Consider the following 18243-nt stretch of genomic DNA (forward strand, 5'->3'; position numbering starts at 1 on the left):
TCCTGTGGGCAAGCAGTGGTGTGACACCGTGCCACCTCTGAGCTCTGCCTCCAGGGCACACAGGACATCAGCTCCCAGGAGCAATTTGTCCCATGCTTGGCTTTGTCTTGCCCCCCAGCCTAATTCCATGTCTACAGAGGATAACCATGCACGGCCCTCCATCACTGTGACAGCAGGGCTGCCACCAAATTCCAGACAGAGCAGTGCTGATTCAAGGCCAGGCAGTGTGAGCAGCAGAGCGTGGCCCACACGAATTCCAGCAGTGTTTTCACATCCAAGGTCTGCCAGCGGAGGAAGCAGGACTGTGCCCTGGTTTGCTGCAGGAAGGAGTCTCCCACAGCCAGCCCACAGCTCAGCAAAGCAAACGGGCTGTGTGGCATGGCCCAGGGTTCAGCAAGAACATGAGTGACAATAAAGCTGCCGGCACTGTCCCCCCTGCCCAGCTGGCCATGCCACAGCACTCCCAGCCTGACACCCCTCCCCATGGCCGGCTGCACCAGAGAGGGGAAGGGTGGCTGCTGCACTCACCCCCCTACAAGGAGGAATTACCATGTGCAACCAGTGCCAGGTGCAGAGAGCTGCCAGACAGGGAGGTGACAGCCTCCCGTGGTGGGCACGATGCCACCACACGTGCCCTCTGCTCCCAGGAAGACAACGACACTTGACCTACAGTGCCGTGTCCCATCCCTCCCACTGCCCTGCCCCAAAGGACTCCCTGGCTGGCCTGAAGATCTGGGCACATCTGCTGCTGCTGCTGGATCACCTCGGACAGGCCTTTGCCCCATGTGCCCCTTCCCAGGGCTCAGTCCTACCCCAGCTCACGGCAGCAAATCCGAGTGACAGAGCACGCACGGTGACACTGCAGCCACACGTCCCTGCTCGCCTCCTGCCTCACAGTCCTGTGACACAGCACAAGAACAACCTTCTGGCCAAAAAGCAGCAAATCCTCCCGTGGCCCCCGAGGTGCCAATTCCCACAGCCCTTCCTGCAGGCAGAGGGCTGAGCTGGCTGCCTGTGCAGTGCCACACACGTGGCTGCGTGTCCCGGGTGCTGCATTCTCACCTGCAGCTCCAGGGCTTGCGCCCTCCAGGCCCCCAGCACAGCAAAGTCACACGGCCCCCACATTTACATCCAGTAAAATTAGCTTTTATGTTGTTCTTAATACACTAGGAAGGCTTCCACAAGATGTCAGCCTAACTAAATGACAACGCTCGCCTCAGGGTGCAATTCTACTTTCCCAGCGCATGGGTTTAGCAGGAAAACCAGTTGTGCTGCTGCCCCATGAGTGGGGTAGGTGAGAAGCCCCCAAAAGGGTTATCTGGTCCTAGAAAGCTTATTCCTGCCAATTTCCCTGTCCACATTGCATGTGAGGATTGAGGCTGCCATAAAGCTCCCGCTGTGGCAGAAGTGCCCAGATGGCATCAACATGGTTTTCCTTGCCGGGCAATGACTTTTCAGGCTCAGAAGAAATGCATTTGCATGAGTTTTCTGCGGGTTTATTCCCAGCCTGTTACACCTTGACACCCCAGGCAGCTCCCAAGGAACAATGTGAATGTCACTGCAGTGTTCCACACTCAGGAGACTCAGATGCACACTTGTGGTAATAAGTGCTATTTCACAGCAAGTGCACATAAAAACATGTTTTGCTAAGAAAAGCACCCATAAAGTTCGCGTTAACAGTTTCCTAAACAGGAAACTCGCTGGCAAGGTGCTAAATAGCCCTTGTTTGGTTAAGGGCCAAAGAATGGAGAGCTTCAGAAAAGGAGCAACTCACCGTGTTTGAACATTAACTCTTAACTCTGTGCCAAATTACACAATCTTGACGTGGGAGGAACCTACCAGCAGATACTGATGCAAAAAAGCAAAATGCTTCCAACGATCCCTAATTTCAGTCTCCTGGTAAGAGTGGAAGAGGCAGCAGCGGGGAGGGCTAACAGTTGACCTCAAATTATACCCTTTGGAATGTTGTTGTTAAATGTTATGGTAACATATTGAAACGTTCTTAGAATTCAAAGCAACACTTCAGAGCAGGGTGTTGCGCAGAGCTGCTCCCAGAACCGTCCGCAGGTGCTGCGGTTCCGCTGGGCAGCTGGCAGCTGAGCCTCAGCTCTTTGTACACTCAACATTAAACAAGAAGAAATTCTTTAAATAGGTTTATGTAATTTCTTTGCATGTATTTCTTTCACCCTGGAGCAAATGTGAAAATATTTACTATGGCAGAGCAATTTAAGAAATTTATCTAACATTTCCTAATTTGCTTAATCATTAAAGACAATTACTCTCCTAATGGGTTCAGGGTAGGGTTTATTTGTTTTGCTTTAGCTCTTTTTGAGGTTTGAGGGGGTTTTGAGGTTTTCTTCTTGTGTGTTGTTAAAGAGTTCACCTTCTCCATCCCTTTACTTTCCACCCAGTGCTCCCGTTGGGTCTGCCCATCCCAGAAAGGGAGCACCAGAGGCAGTGTCCCCTTCCCACCACCAGCAGACAGCCAAGGGAGAAGCAGGCAGGAAACAGCAGGTCTTAGTTTTAGCAAGGACCTCCAAGGAACCAAAGCAAGGAACCAACACTTAATAACAAAGGTAAAAGGCCATTTTATTTGAAACCTTCTTTTGACACAATTCATCTTGCTCCATCAGCATGGGAAATTTGTTATTCTCGGCTCATTCCAGATCTTGGAGGTCGGAGGTGATACCTCGCTGCTATACAGCAAACATTGTCAAGTGCCTCCTATTGCATTATTGCTTTATATCTCAAGGTGAAAATAAAAAAAAGCTTATCAGCTTATCCAAGTTGCCTGGAGCAGGAAGCCAGCATCCCCCTGCTGCACCCACATCGAGCCACAACCAGAGCAGTGGCTCTGAAGGCTCTATCTGCACATGCATCTTAAAAACATACAAAAATGTCAGTCAAGCCTGGTCATTTACCTTTCAGTACCGACTGTCCTAGAGGAGAGGTTGCTCTGAATAATGGGGCAATGAACCTTTAAAGCAAGCAAACAGCCCTGAGAGCCCAGTGTCCTCCTCCTGGCTGTGCGAGCACACTCCGACCAGAGCCCGGCGGGGCTGGACCAGCACACACAGCTCTGCAGGGACACAGCTCTGCAGCCCTAAACCCACAGGATAGCTGTTACAGAGCCACCCTGCAGCCAGGGGCTCATGGAGGTGGTGTCCCCCTTTCTGAGAGAGCACACAGCAGCAGGACATAGCAGGTGACCACAAGGAAGCCCTCGCACCGCTCTGAGCCCCGACTGGAAATGCCAACCTCACCATTTCCTCCCTGCACTCCAGTGCCCAGGAAAAAGCAAGTACAAAAGCCACCGTTTGGGAGGAGAAAATAGATTTTCTAGTTTCATAACCACACACTGTCAAGCTGGATTCCAATTAAATTTTTCCTGTGCCCTAACACAAGCTTTGCTTTTTCCAGAAATTTCCCCTGGCTCGAAGCACTTGCTCCTGTGCCCTGCTCCCAGGCTGTACTTCCTGACACACCAGCTCCAGCTACACCACTGCTCTCTGCACTTCTGCAGGGACCACAGTCGCACACAGTTGTCACACGGAGCTCTGAGCTGCCCAATCCCTCTCACCTCCACGAAAGCCAGTGCTGACCAGCATCCTCTATTCAAACTCTGCGCATTTTGCATCTAAAAGTTCCTTTCATGCAGGGAGATTTAGCAGAGAAGTGGGAGCAGGCAGCACTCAGGCACTTCCACCCGTGGCTCTGCGCTGCTTTTAACCCCAGCTGCGCAGAGCCGGCGCAGATGTGGGGGGAGCAGGGTGCTGCAAGTCTCTCCTGCTCCTTCTGTCGCGGGGACGAAGGGCTCCTGCCGCTGGATTTTTCCCCCTCTCTCAGTGGTCTTTAACACGATCACAGTATGCAGCACAATGCTTTAAAACAGCAAAGCTTCTGGAAAACCCAAACAAAAGGAACGTCACCAGGTGACGTCAGCCTATATAGAGCCCTGTGTGGTCGCAGCGCATAAGCAAATCCATTCTTGTACCGCTTCCCTGAAAAGCTTTTCAGTAAATGCACTCATGCTACTACAGGAGCTTCTCTCAGCAATAAGCCACCCATCTGCCATCAACAAGTTAGGACTAAAGGAAGCCACAGCTGCGGAAAAGGAAAACGTGAGCTTCAATTAACCAGCTGAGCAGCCACGGAGGACGAAAACTTGTATTAAGGTTTAAAAATTTCAGACCCGTCAGAGGAGATCAAGGCAGCAATTTCAAAAGGAATATTCCAAGAGAGCATCGTGGATTTTGCACTAATATCAAAGGACTCTAAACCCGGTCAATTATTCAAGGCTGTCTCATATTAGAGCCTTTCACAGACTCACAGCGTTGAGTCTCAAACTACGACTGAATGCACCCTCCAATGTACTCAAAAGAATGGGTAAGTTCCTGCGTTTCTCTGTTCCTTGTATAATGAATGACGGCTCTGCTTTAAAGGAGCAGTTAAGATGCTAAAGCTGATTGCTCTGCAATGAACCTTATGAAAAAAATGTTTTCCGATAGTGCCACTGTAACCCTCCGTAATCGAGATAAAGCCTCCTCCTAAGTGTAATGTCCAAGTATTCGGTTTGTCGTAGTAAGTTGTTTCTTGCATTTAGAATTAGCTTGTTGGAAATGCATGGCAATGTTATCTGCAGTGAAATCTTCCACCGTGATGTTCCAAGTGTACTGATAAGGCTATCCTATCTTGTTGTTTTCCTAAATTATATTCTGCAGGCTTACATTTCAAGTGGCCATTAGGGGCTCGTATGCTGGCAGCACTATATGCAATGAGTATGGTTTTAAAAATGCTGCCTGCCTTGGGCATGGCTTGTCCACCAAAATGTCGCTGTGAGAAGCTGCTCTTTTACTGTGACTCTCAGGGGTTTCACTCAGTGCCAAACACCACTGAAAAGGGCTCGCTAGGTTTGTCACTGAGGCACAATTATATTTCTGAACTTGAAAGGGATCAATTTGCAAGCTTCAGTCAACTTACTTGGCTTCACTTAGATCATAATCAAATTGCAACAGTCAGAGAAGATTCTTTTCAAGGACTGTATAAACTTAAGGAATTAGTCTTAAGTTCCAACAAAATCTTTCATTTGCCAAACACAACTTTTAGCCAGCTGCTTAACCTGCAGAATTTGGACCTCTCTTTTAATCAGTTATCCTCTCTGCACCCCGAGCTCTTCTACGGCCTTCGCAAGCTACAGACCTTGCACTTGCGATCCAACTCCCTGCGGACCATCCCGGTCCGCCTGTTCTGGGACTGTCGTAGCCTGGAATTCCTGGATTTGAGCACAAACCGCTTGCGAAGTTTGGCTCGCAATGGATTTGCGGGATTAATCAAGCTGAGGGAGCTTCACCTAGAGCACAACCAGCTGACAAAGATTAATTTTGCTCACTTCCTCCGGCTGAGCAGCCTGCACACGCTCTTCTTGCAGTGGAACAAAATTAGCAACTTGACATGTGGGATGGAGTGGACCTGGGGCACCTTAACAAAGCTTGATTTGACTGGAAACGAAATCAAAGCCATCGACCTCACTGTCTTTGAAACTATGCCTAACCTTAAAACCCTCCTCATGGATAACAACAAGCTCACCACTCTGGATTCCAAGATCCTGAGCTCGCTGACATCCCTCACCACCGTGGGCCTCTCCGGCAATCTGTGGGAATGCAGCCCAAAGATCTGCGCCTTGGCCACATGGTTGAGTGGCTTCCAAGGTCGGTGGGAGCACTCCATCCTCTGCCACAGCCCCGACCACACCCAGGGAGAGGATATTCTGGATGCAGTCTATGGTTTTCAGCTTTGCTGGAATTTATCAACTGTGGTTACCCCCGTGGCTACGACATCGTACACAGCTCCAACTACCGAGTACACGAAAAGAATAAGCTCTTCTCATTTCCATGTGGGAGACAAAGAGATTCCAACTACGGCGGGCATGGTCGTTACCACTGAAGAACAGTTCCCCGAGCCAAACAATGCCATCTTCACTCAGAGGGTAATTACAGGAACAATGGCTTTATTGTTTTCTTTCTTTTTTATCATTTTTATAGTGTTCATCTCCAGGAAGTGCTGCCCTCCCACACTAAGAAGAATTAGGCAGTGCTCAATGATTCAAAACCACAGGCAGCTCCGATCCCAAACGCGGCTGCATATGGCCAATATGTCAGACCAAGGACCCTATAACGAGTACGAACCCACCCACGAAGGACCCTTCATCATCATCAATGGCTACGGACAGTGCAAGTGCCAGCAGCTGCCCTATAAAGAATGTGAAGTATAATACCTACAGCCCATCACAAAGTAAATCAGATAAGTAACCTATTTTAAAATTGTAGGGACCTACATCAGATTCTAATTTTTACAAATGTTGACATAAAGCCTAATTTTCCAAGCTACTTAATGGAAACATTGTTTATGGAGTGGTGCAGTATTTTTAAGTTTTTTAAAAAATAAATCCATAATATTTTCAGTGTTAAAGAAGCAATGATTACATTAAACTTGCACTCCTAATGTTTAAAAGTCTAAAGATATGCTCACCTCAAACTATGTAAAATGTTTCATGTTATGTAATTATATGACTGTGTGTAAACATTTATACCCGAGTCTCCATATTCTACTTTTTCTACTGCAAACAGTCCGAGGGGAAGGATACTGGATATCTGTACAGGGATCTGTGGGGGACGTGCGCTCTGTTTGTTCCACTGCAGCTGGAGGATCCCAAACACTGCAGCTGGCTCCAGGCACTTTAAGGGCAGCTGGGGAGGAAGATTTTCCTCCTCTGAGCATTTCACTCCAGTAAGGGAAAGGAGGGAAAACAGAAGGAAAAAAAAATAAAGAGCAACAAAGGTCCAGGTGGGAATTTCAGTGCATTGGGGTGAATTTATCTGAAATACAGTTTTGCTCTGTGCGTATTCATAGCTTGGCTTGCTGAAAGGCACAGCAGGCACAGAAAGGAACAGTTCACACAGGCACACACAGCCCTGGGCAGGATGGGCACACACACATGGGCACACAGCCCCGGGCAGGATGGGCACGTAACACACACAGAGGAGCAGGATGGGTGCACAGCCCCAGGCAGGATGGGCGCACACACATGGGCACACAACCCCGGGAAGGATGGGCATAGACACCCCTAGGAGCAGGATGGGCACACAGCCCCAGGAGCAGGATGGGTGCACAGCCCCGGGTAGGATAGGCACACACACACACACAGGAGCAGGATGAGTACACAGCCCCAGGAGCAGGATGGGCACACAGCCCCGGGCAGGATGGGCACACAGCCCCGGGCAGGATGGGCACACAGCCCCGGGCAGGATGGGCACACAGCCCCGGGAGCAGGATGGGCACACAGCCCCGGGCAGGATGGGCACACAGCCCCGGGAGCAGGATGGGCACACAGCCCCGGGCAGGATGGGCACACAGCCCCAGGAGCAGGATGGGCACACAGCCCCAGGAGCAGGATGGGCACACAGCCCCGGGCAGGATGGGCACACAGCCCCGGGCAGGATGGGCACACAGCCCCAGGAGCAGGATGGGTGCACAGCCCCAGGAGCAGGATGGGCACACAGCCCCAGGAGCAGGATGGGTGCACAGCCCCAGGAGCAGGATGGGCACACAGCCCCAGGAGCAGGATGGGCACACAGCCCTGGGTAGGATGGGTGCACACACACACACACACACACACACACACACACACACATACACAGGAGCAGGATGAGTACACAGCCCCAGGCAGGATGGGCACAGACACCCCCAGGAGCAGGATGGGCACACAGCCCCGGGCAGGATGGGCACAGACACCCCCAGGAACAGGACAGCCCTCCGTGTGTCCCCAGACTGGCAGTGTAGCTTCTTTAGGGAGGCTCAGCACGCCGGGATCGATTGGAAATATTAAGTACATTCAGTGCTCAGCTCCCTGGTTTCACTTGATGATGCTTTTCATGAATTCAGGCTAATTACTTAATGACAATGAACAAACAGCATTTCAACACCTTTTCATGTGTAAATACCCTTAATGCAAGGTTCTCTTGATTAAAAGCAAATATCAACAGCGAGGTTAAGGAGAAAAGGGAAGGAAGAAAGGAAGGAAGGAAGAAGCCTCTCTTTGTCCCCCTGCTGCCCCCCCAGCTGAGGCTTCCTCTCGCTGGGAAGCTATTTTCATGCACTAACTCCACTAGTTTCTCTGGAGACAGAATTAGCCCCTGTAATATAAGCTCTCACTTGTCCTCCTCTTCCAAAATTCAAGATAAAAGAAGACCTCTTCTGATAAGTTAGGATAATATGATTAGTTTATAGAATAGTTCACTGAAAAATGTTTTGTTTCTTACTTGATATGGGACAGAATCTAAATTAGTATGACTTAAAAAAACCCCATATATAAATATATATACACACACACCTCATTCTAAGGGGTAATTTGGTTTCTTTAGCCAGAAGTACCATATTGCTATTTATACTCTATTATGAAATTATATGTAAATATTTGCAGATCTATGCAGTGATGGTGGTACTCAGATGCCACAAGGGTGGGGGGGCGGGGGGTCTGCAAAGGATTACATTATTTTTAAGTCAACTGCTCAAATATTGTAAACATTCTAACCAAAGCTAAAAGATTCAGAGGGATGGAGAATTATTTTATATATATATATATACATGTATGTATAACTAAAAAATGTGTTGTGTCCAATGCTGCAGTGTTAAACAATTACCAGCACACCCTGATGACGAAACGAAATTCCTCACAGTGTTGCCATACCTTGACCAAATCCATAATTACAGTATGCTAATTGTGATGTACTAAACTATCCTACAAACTTTTTAAACAGAAGAAACACTGCATAAAAATCTGTTTGCTATTTCACTCTGCTTTTCTCTCTATATTACCACTTAGTGAGGTATTTAGGATGCAATTATACAACAGTTTGATGTTTTCTTGTGAGATGAATTCGTCCAAGGCAATCATAGCAAGATAAGTAACTTCTGTTAAAATTTTACATGAAGGTTTTTCAATGGCTGGTTTTGAAGATATTAATTTGCATCATTTTACTTTTACATACAGTGCCCTTATTATAAAACCAATATTTTGTTTATTTCCCTTGACTCTGTACTTTAATGGAAGAGATCCAGTGAAGCCTAATGGATTTCCATGGAGATATCTTTGAACTCTTGTTACTGTTAATTCTAGGATGAGTCCATTTACACCTGTTCTGGGAAATTAATTACTGCTTTTAACTGACTACAAAAAATCCTGCGGGGTAGGTGGACAAAGAGCAGAGATTCTGTATGATTAAATCTCATGTGAAGCAGAAGGCCAGAGCTAAGCTGAGAAATACAAACCCATATTGGTGCCCAGGGGTATTTAGCTGACTGTAGGAAGGCTTACTTTGCTCCTTCCCATAACTAAGTGCTCACAGCTCTCCCGAGGCCCAGGATGCTGCTCTAGGGGCAGGTGAGGGAGCAGTGAGTGGGCACTAAGTGGGCACTGAGTGGGCATCGCTCTCCCTGCCTGTGCACCTCCCTCACCCCACACTGGTCAGAGCTGGCACAGGTCAGCCCTGGGAGCCTGGGCAGGAGGCACTTAGGGATGACTTCTACCTACAGCTGCAGGGTACCAGCACAGACAAAGTGATCACTGAGCTCGTTAATTATCCTGGCAGCCAAATAATCTGGCTACGCTGCCATCCCCCATCAGATGTCACCACTGAACTCTGACGGCCTCGGCTGCAGTTGCAGGAAGCAATCCCACCCCCTCCCTGCAGAAACCCTTAGAGCAACTAAGGCAGCTCAAGGGGCACCATGTCAGTCTTCCAACAGGAACAAGAAGTGGCTGCTTGATGAAGAGCTGAGGTTCCTCCGGAGGAGGTGCTTTGCCAACACCCCAGCTCCGTCTCACTCCATCTTTATGAGCTTGTAATTACACCCAAGAAGAGCAAAGACAGATGCTCCAGCAGTGCTGGATTTAACCCTCTTCTCCATCCCTGCCACTCATGGCAATTTTCCAAGCATTAAAGCACTGTTCCAGTGCCTCTCCAAGCAAACCCACCCAGGCACCCAACTTCTCCCTCCCACCAGCACTCCCAGTTTCCCCTGGTCCTGCAGTGCTTGGCTTGCAGACAGTAAAGCAGGAGGCCAGCAGGCACAGCCCAGCACCGTTCCCATTCCCTCTCTGTACTCCACACTCATCCACAGCCCATCTCCCAAATGCCGTGGTTTACGTCTGCTATTTCCAAACCCATTTGTTGCCAGGTTCTGGGAATAAGCAAAGCAATTCTGCAAACATTACATTTAGGGTAACAGGTATCATAAAACTCACAGAATGTCAAACACTAGCAGTGAAGTCAACTTGAATTCCCTGCGGAGGGACAGCAAGCACCAGGCAGAGCCATCGTTCTACACAAGGACACAGCCAGAGGCTGTTAATATTTTTTATTTTAAAGTTACTGTCTTCCATTTGCAATTGCTTGTGACTCTTCCAGGCAAGGAGGGGATTGGAATAATTGTGCTACTCTGCAGTCTCTGATTTATTTTGTTGATGGAACAAGAACCACGATGATTTGGTTTAAATTAATCGTATTTCAGTAGAAGCACTGGGTGATGACAGGAGCTTGTTAACTTGCCCTCCCCAAATACCATCTCTGCTGCACAGCCTCGGTTTGTACAGATCCTACATTGCTTACAGGTGCTTCAACGCCTCGAGGCACAGCCTCAGAGGTCTTTGGGTCTTTTAGAAACAGAGTTTCTTGTACTGCTCTTGAGGGTCTTGTTCCATCCAAAGATCTCCTCCAGCCTCGCTGATCTCCAGGCAGCTTCCCCTGCTCCCCACCCTCATGTCAGTGAAATGGAAACCCAGCAGCACAAGTTCAGGTTTTGAGTCATCCTCCTGAACAGGCTGAATTAATGCTCCCAGTTAGTCGCTCTGCATTAGATCAGTGTTTAAATGCACACAAGTAAAAATTACTCGATGAAGGGTAAAATGGGTGAGTGTTCAGTCTCCAGCTGAAGTGTTCTCTGCACTGAGCTCCCGTTCCCCATCAGATGGAAACAGAACAAATGCTGCTCCAGCAGTGTTTGGTTTTGTTTGCTTCTCCCCCAAGCAGAAATGATCCGATTTTTCAGTGATCAGCCACATGCAAATCTGAGCCTCTGAGCTTCTGTCCCATTACCCCCTTAGAAGACAGGGGCCTATTGCTACCTTGTAAAACCAGAAACATCCTGTGGCTTTAAACCAGAAATCTGCACTACACACTTATTTTTAATGTGTCTAAGATAATTTCTGTACTACTTTAATGGAAATAAAGTTGATTTAATTTTGTGATCTGTGTAGCTATCAAAATCCATCTGTTCAGACCTATGAAACTCACCCAGGAGCTGAATTTCATCTTTCTTATGAAGTTTTCCATAAAAAATTAAACAAGTTCAGAAGGGGATACAGTATTTCTCCTCCCCCCGAAAAAGGAACAAGCAAGGAAACAACAGAAACCAAAGGCAGCAGCTCCTCCCTCCCCACACCTTCCTCCACTGCAAATGTCCCAGATGCTAAAATTGGTGCTGGGCTTTGCTTTTTAAGGCACCACGTTAGCAGGATGCTTAGAGATAATTTCAGAATCAGCTGGAAATTCAGCATTTCACATCTTGTGTAAAATTATTTTGAGAGGCATCTAGGGAAAGGTACCAAAAGCTTTGAGGGGTATAATCAGGCCCCAGATGGGGTGAAACACCAATGTACACCACTGTGCTAGCAGGTTGTACACCACTGTGTAAGCACCGAGAAGCTACACCTGCCATCCCCCAACCACTCCTTTGTAAAAAGCCAAACAAAACCCACCCCGTTTTTACTAATGAAAACACTAGTAAGTGAACTATTCTACCAGCTTAGCAACCCAAGATTACAGAGAGTCCTCGATGCGTTGTGTTTAAATTATGTTTCAAGAGCCAACTTCTGGTGGGAGGGGGTGTGAGTAATGGAGTAAAACAAGTGCAGTGTACAGAAGCATTTTGTTATTAAAATTGTGTATACTGTAAAACTGAATTTGCCTCTTTCTTCCTCCCTTTTCAAGCAGAGGTGTCAAAAGCTCACTCTTTCATGGTATGTTAAAACCAGTCTGCAGCCACTGTCCCAAGCAGGCAAGTCAAGTTTGGGCCATTTGCCAGAGTCACACCAAATGCAGCACCTTCTGTTGCACCACAGGGAGCAGGGCTGCACGGGCTCTTCCCAAACCAGGTGTCTCTGGATGAGCAAAACCTGTCTGAATGAGCAGGATGGGAGTGAAAACCAAAGCAAAGCCAAACTCTTGCCTCTGGAGTACCTGGATCAGGATCAGGGTAGGCACAGCCCGGCCGAGCTGCCAAGCCCTGGCTCTGCCCTTGGGTGTTCCCTGGGTCTCCAGGGACACCACCATGGCCCCCTGTGGGTCACTGTGCCAGCCAGGAGCTGGCATTTCCAACGGGACCGCCCTGCCAACAGTTCAGCAAGGACAAGGAGCCCGTTAGGTTTAGAGGTGTCACACAGTGAGACATCCCATCAGCTCTGAGTCACAGCCCTCCAGGAAGGGCCACGAAAACATTCTGGTACAAGCAGAGTTCTTCCCATGGGCTACCAGAGCAAACACAGCGTTCAGAGCCACCAAGCCTCAACACCACGGGAAGGATTCCTGGGTTTGGGAAGTGACAAGTTCATGGACACAGCCCAAAAGCCTTGATAGAGAACTGAACAAAAGAGCAAGTTTCAGGATGTTCTAAGATGATTACACGCACCGAACCGCCAGCTAAAATCATTTTAGTAACTAAGCATTAGCTGCATTTACTTTTTTATCAAAAGGTTTGGCTGGAACAAGTGCTCAAGGGTTTTAAATGTCAGTTGGCAAACTGCCTCTCAAATCCTTGTAATACTTCAGAGCAGCACATGATATATCTATTTTCTTAAACTCTCAGAGACTATTTTACAAGCAAAAGCATCTCTCAACTACAAACCCAGTTGTTCTCACAACCAAAGGTAACGTACCTCAGAGAAAAAACAGTATTCTGAATACATTATGCAAAACCTTTAAATCCAATTAGTAACAAGGAAATGTCAACATCACTAGCAACTTACTCTTAAATGCAGGCTCTGCTAAGACAACTGCTAAAAAATTGAGATTCAAGAATTTGACTGGAGAGGATTGCACAAATTAATTGAAAACTGCAGGACTGGGAAACCCTGACAATCCTCCAGTGAATGTCCAGGCTAAGGGACAGGATTCAGTGTGAGTGTTCACCCACCACAAAGCCCTGATGTCAGTATTTTCTGTAATCTGTTCTTAAGGAAAAGCTCTACAAAATCATTGTTACCTAATCAAAAAATTCATTACCATGAAGATTTTAGGAGATTTTATTAAAATGAGTTAAAGCTCTATTTGTCATATTTGACACAGGATTCACATGGTCTGGGTCTTATTTTGGATGAAATGTTTTTACAGTGACAGTGGTGAGGCCCTGGGATAGGTTGCCCAGAGAGGTGGTGGATGCCCCTTCCCTGGACACATTCAAGGCCAAGTTGGACAGGACTTTGGGCAACCTGATCTAGTTAAAGCTGCTGCCAGTCATTGCAGGGGGGCTGGACTGGGGTGGCTGTTAAAGGTCCCTTCCCACCCAAACCATTCTGTGATTCTATGAAACAGGAAAGTGACATGTGTCTCATTAACAAATTTCCGGGTTTATTTCTGTGATGCACAACTCCAGAGGTTTGGCTGCCAAGGGTACTGAGCAAACCTTTCTGAGCTGACAGGTGACCAAATCCTGCTTTCAGCTCTTCAGCAGGCGTTAATCCACAAGGTCTGTAATTTGACTTTTTCTTCTAAGTCTGCTAAAAGGACAAGAGTTAAACACACACAAAGTTGAGACCTTCTGAACAAACAGCATAAAAACCAGGAGCAAGAAGCTGAACCATGACCAGAGGGGAACATCCCTTTAGTTAAAACCAAGCTCTTCTCCAAGTATGTAACACTTCCAGTGTAAACAGGCAAAATAAAGGGTATTCTCTGCTACCTGCATGTTTAAATGAAGGAACAAATATTTCTTTTATAAAACCAAAATATTTCTTTTAAATGCCATGGAAGTAACTTCCCTGTTATCTCCCAGCAAACTCTGCTCCTTGCACACTGAATACTCAAGCAAACTGGACACACAGGAGGTGCTGGTTTTCCCTTCCACCATTCCTTACCCCAAAGGGTGGGCAGTGCAGCCACTGTTTGACAGAGGTGCATCATGCATTATACCAGTTAAAAAACCAGCCATATTTCATGGGAAGTCTTGAAGTAAGTGGAAAAGGTTCATCCATCAAGAAGGTTCTTAAATAATGAACGAGTCATAATTCTTTACAGTCAAAAGCAATTAATTTTCTGTATCATAATCAGGAGAATAAATCTGAAAAATCCCTTTTAATGGCTCTGAATCTGAAGGTAGTGTTGCAGCTGAATTTTTAATCTTAAAATACAGGAGCAGTGAGGACTTCTGCTGTTTAAACATACAATCTTGTACCAAATAGAACAGCTTTACTGCACATCTAGTAGGTAGAATGGGTTTCGTGAGACCACATGAGATTAAAGACAGCACTAGATACAGGAAATGCATTTCAAGCAGAAAGGTCCTTCCAAGATACCTCTTAACTATATAGCCACTAAAATACTTGAAATATCCTTTATGAAGTGTACAAAATACTCAGAAAATCTTACTGCAAGAAGTAGTTCTACTTATATGTTTGCAGAGAGCTAAAAACATTGAGAAGCGTGTTAAGGTGGAATCCAGCTCAACCCTACAGCAACTATTCCTATTAGGTTGCATTTGCTCTCTTTGCCACTAACTCCTAATAATCCATCACATATCCGGAACCTCTGCCTCAAAACCCATGTGCTGTTAGCTGGGACTATCAATTTCTGCCCTCAAATGGATTGTTTCCACCCTCACACCGCTTTAAGTTTTAATTCTTTTAGAGAAAAAAACCAGTGAAATTAATAGAGCTCTTAGTAAAGCTAATAATGACACAGTCTGCTAGGAGGGAGAACGTGGGAAAGGGGACAGGGACACAAGACTACAAAGGAGTTTCCATTTCTGAAGTCACCACACAGCACTTAACTGGGGGACAAACATATTCCCCTGCACTGTAGCCACTCTCAGCAGCTTTGTTAACAACCTCTGCTTTCAGGAAGGCAAATTTTATCTGCCCAAGCAGCTCCAGAGGGGAGTTGTGCACTGAACATCCTCAGCACACACCTATCAAAGGATGCGAGGCAGGAACAAACCACCAAGTTGGGAAAACCACACAGCAGGGCCATGCTGCAGCCCCCAGGTCTAAGCACACACCTCTGATTTAAAGAGCAGGAGATACTAAAGCACCATCTCTGCTGTCCTCGGAAGAAGACAACACGCTCCAGTAAAGACGTGGAACTGCTCATTGATCCCGTCTAGCCCTGAAGCATCCCCAAACAAACAGCAACATCTGCTTGAAATTCTGGCTGAATAATTTAAAGGTTAAAGAACTCCTCCTCAAGCTTTCCAGATAGTCCTGAAGATGGAAATAGCTGGAAATAGACAGAATTGCTTCCAGGTAGGACAAACACCGAGCTCAGCACCCAGGGGAGCAGCAGGCCACTGCAAGGCTGACCCGAGCACAGGCAGCCAAGCTGTGGAATGCCTAATGACAGCTGGAAGCTCTCTGGGTATCAAGTGCCTATCTTCAGGGTCCAGGCCTTCAAGGATTCCACAGCCACAGGGCAGCAGGCACAGAAAGCCATCTCTAGTTTATGTTCTTCTCTATGGATGACTGGCTTAGCTCTGGGATGTCCATTAGCACCACGGCAACTGTGGAACTTGGAAGTAAGGGAGCTGTGACTAAATGAGAGATGCCTTTTGCCTGCAATTAGCATCCAGAAACTTCCAAAAAGGCTAAGGTTAGACATCTGATTGGGTTGAACAGGGAAAAAAAACCAAAAAACCCCAGTAAGCTCTGGCAGGTACTGCATCTCTAACAGGACCTACACTCCTGAACAGAACAAAAACCAGACACTTCTGACAAGTTCCCAGAGTCTATGGTGACAAGGAACTTCCAGGAGATGTCTGTTCACCCTTTACTGAAACTACAAAGCAGCAGCCTCAACATCTCACGTGCAATGAGCTCTTGCCAGATATTACTCCCTGCCAGTGAGTGCAGAGCAAGTCTCTAGACCAGCTGAAATACCACCCATAGTTAAACTCACCAAACACCCACAGAGCCCCCTTTGTAACAACACAATGGCAGCAGGACTAAGGAATTTCAGTTATTTACAGACCACTCAAAATATCCTCAGTGCTGGGAACTGCTGAACAAGCTGCAGTGCCTCTTCCACTCCAAGTTTCGGGTTTGTCAGCAGTGTAAATATTTGTCGACAAATCTGAAACTTGGATAAAACCACCGCTTTGCTCCACATCCAGGAGGTGTTTCTGGAATGAATTCAAAGCCTTTGCTCCCAGGCTGCAGAGCTGTCCCTTCCCACCGGGACCAGGACAGCAGCAGGAGGTTCCTGAGCAAACAGCACTGGCACAGCAGTGGGATCACTGCACGGAGCTGGAGCCAGAGCTGTGGGATGTGAGTGCTCCACTCCTTCCTCAGGCCTCCCCAGCCCCTCCCTGTCTGACAGCACACCCTGAAACACAGGGACAATGGAACATGGACACAGTGGAGGCAGACTCCAGCGCACCCAGCAGATAAATCCCAGGGATATTGTCCCTTCATACCTACAGCTGTCTACAGACAACAATTAACTTGACAAAGGGTGCCAGGGAGAGTATCCAGAGACACATGAAAAAGCTTTATGCCACATTCAAATGAGCTGATGCCACCAGGCTGCACACTGCTTCTTTCTTGTTAGTGGGCACTCCATCATTTGAATATGCCCCAATAAAGCTGCATCATCAAGAGGGGAACTTTCTGACATCTACTTTTACTGTCCATTTATTCAAAACCAGTAGTCTTCATCAGGCAAATTAGTAAGTGATCATCAGCTTTAGAAAGCAATTTCAATTGTTCATGCAAACATAGCTCCACTGTAGAACACAGCTCACTGCCACTGCCCCAACCACAGCCTGTGCTGGTACAGTCACCAACAAAACCCAGTCCATCCTGTCTGGCCATCAGACACCCACGGGAGCCAGGAAAACACCAGGAAACCACTCCAAAAATATGAGCTTATGCAAATAACAGAACAACCCAACCACCCCATCCCTCTAAAACATTCATTGTGCACACATATGCAATTAATTAAATATATATTTTTTTAAAAATAGAGACATTTCAGGTGGATTTCCTGTGCCACAATATGAAATATATGCAATCAGTAATCCCAGTGAACTAACTGAAATCAGTCAAAAAATATTTAAAAATCAAAAGTAAATCTCAAAAAAAAAACCCCACTAGTGAGAAGTTCACTTGTGGAAGGAGCTATAAAAGGGTATTTTTTTTATAATTACTCCATCCTGTTTGCTACATTTGCTTATGCAAGGTGTTTTTAACTACTGACAGGACTAGGATTAAATGACAAGTCCACATACTTAATGCAGATTGCTCACAGGCACAAGGTGAAAAATATGATAAAGAACATGAACAGGTTTTAGTGAACCGAGCCAGGAAAAAAAAACCAAACCCACACCCATTCTGAGCAGAAAATAGGACTTTTTTGTGATTATTAAAACAATTTCTATCAAGGCAAGTACACAGCCTGATTTCTGCTCTGACAAGTTGTTTGGTCACGTCTTCTTTTTATGTAATGCAGTTATAACCAAGACAGGCTGTTTTACCTCTGTTATCAAAACCATTCCATTGCCTTCAAACCAAATATTTCAAGTTAGTAAAGTACTTCCAGTCGCTTCTCTAATATAAAAAACCCTCCAAAAATCTTATTTCCTCATAGGAGAGCTACAATTTGCAACTTCAGTCTTGCAGTCTGTTCCCTCATGAAAAAGAAAAACCAGGAGAATGTGCTAGTCTTCCTCCAAATTTCATAGCACTTTTAACTTTAATGGCAACTGCCCAAAAGCTTCAGGACTGCTCCGGGCTAAAAACAATTCCTAATCCCTGTAACTCAGTCTGGAATTCCCACTCAAGGGCAAAGCTGGGAGCAGCTGAAAACACTGGGACTGGTTTGTAAGAATTCACATCTTAAGAACAACCCAATGTATCTGCCCCAGCCCTGGAAGTGTCCAAGGCCAGGTTGGACAGAGCTTTGGAGAACCCTGGGATGGCAG

At 46.7% G+C, this 18243-nt stretch overlaps 2 protein-coding genes across 2 annotated transcripts in view; one reads left to right on the forward strand and one right to left on the reverse strand.

The window, feature by feature from the left end:
* The window catches only part of CTNNA1 (catenin alpha 1), a 121151-nt gene that overhangs the window by 53826 nt on the left and 49082 nt on the right, over positions 1–18243 (reverse strand). The gene's annotated exons all lie outside the window — the stretch shown is intronic.
* Positions 4753–6333, forward strand: LRRTM2 (leucine rich repeat transmembrane neuronal 2). Its single transcript, XM_069029053.1, has one exon. It carries the CDS (start codon positions 4754–4756, stop codon positions 6269–6271), a length of 1518 nt encoding a protein of 505 aa, XP_068885154.1. The 5' UTR covers position 4753; the 3' UTR covers positions 6272–6333.

The sequence above is a fragment of the Aphelocoma coerulescens genome, chromosome 13, assembly GCF_041296385.1.
Source record: "Aphelocoma coerulescens isolate FSJ_1873_10779 chromosome 13, UR_Acoe_1.0, whole genome shotgun sequence".
NCBI lineage: Eukaryota > Metazoa > Chordata > Aves > Passeriformes > Corvidae > Aphelocoma > Aphelocoma coerulescens.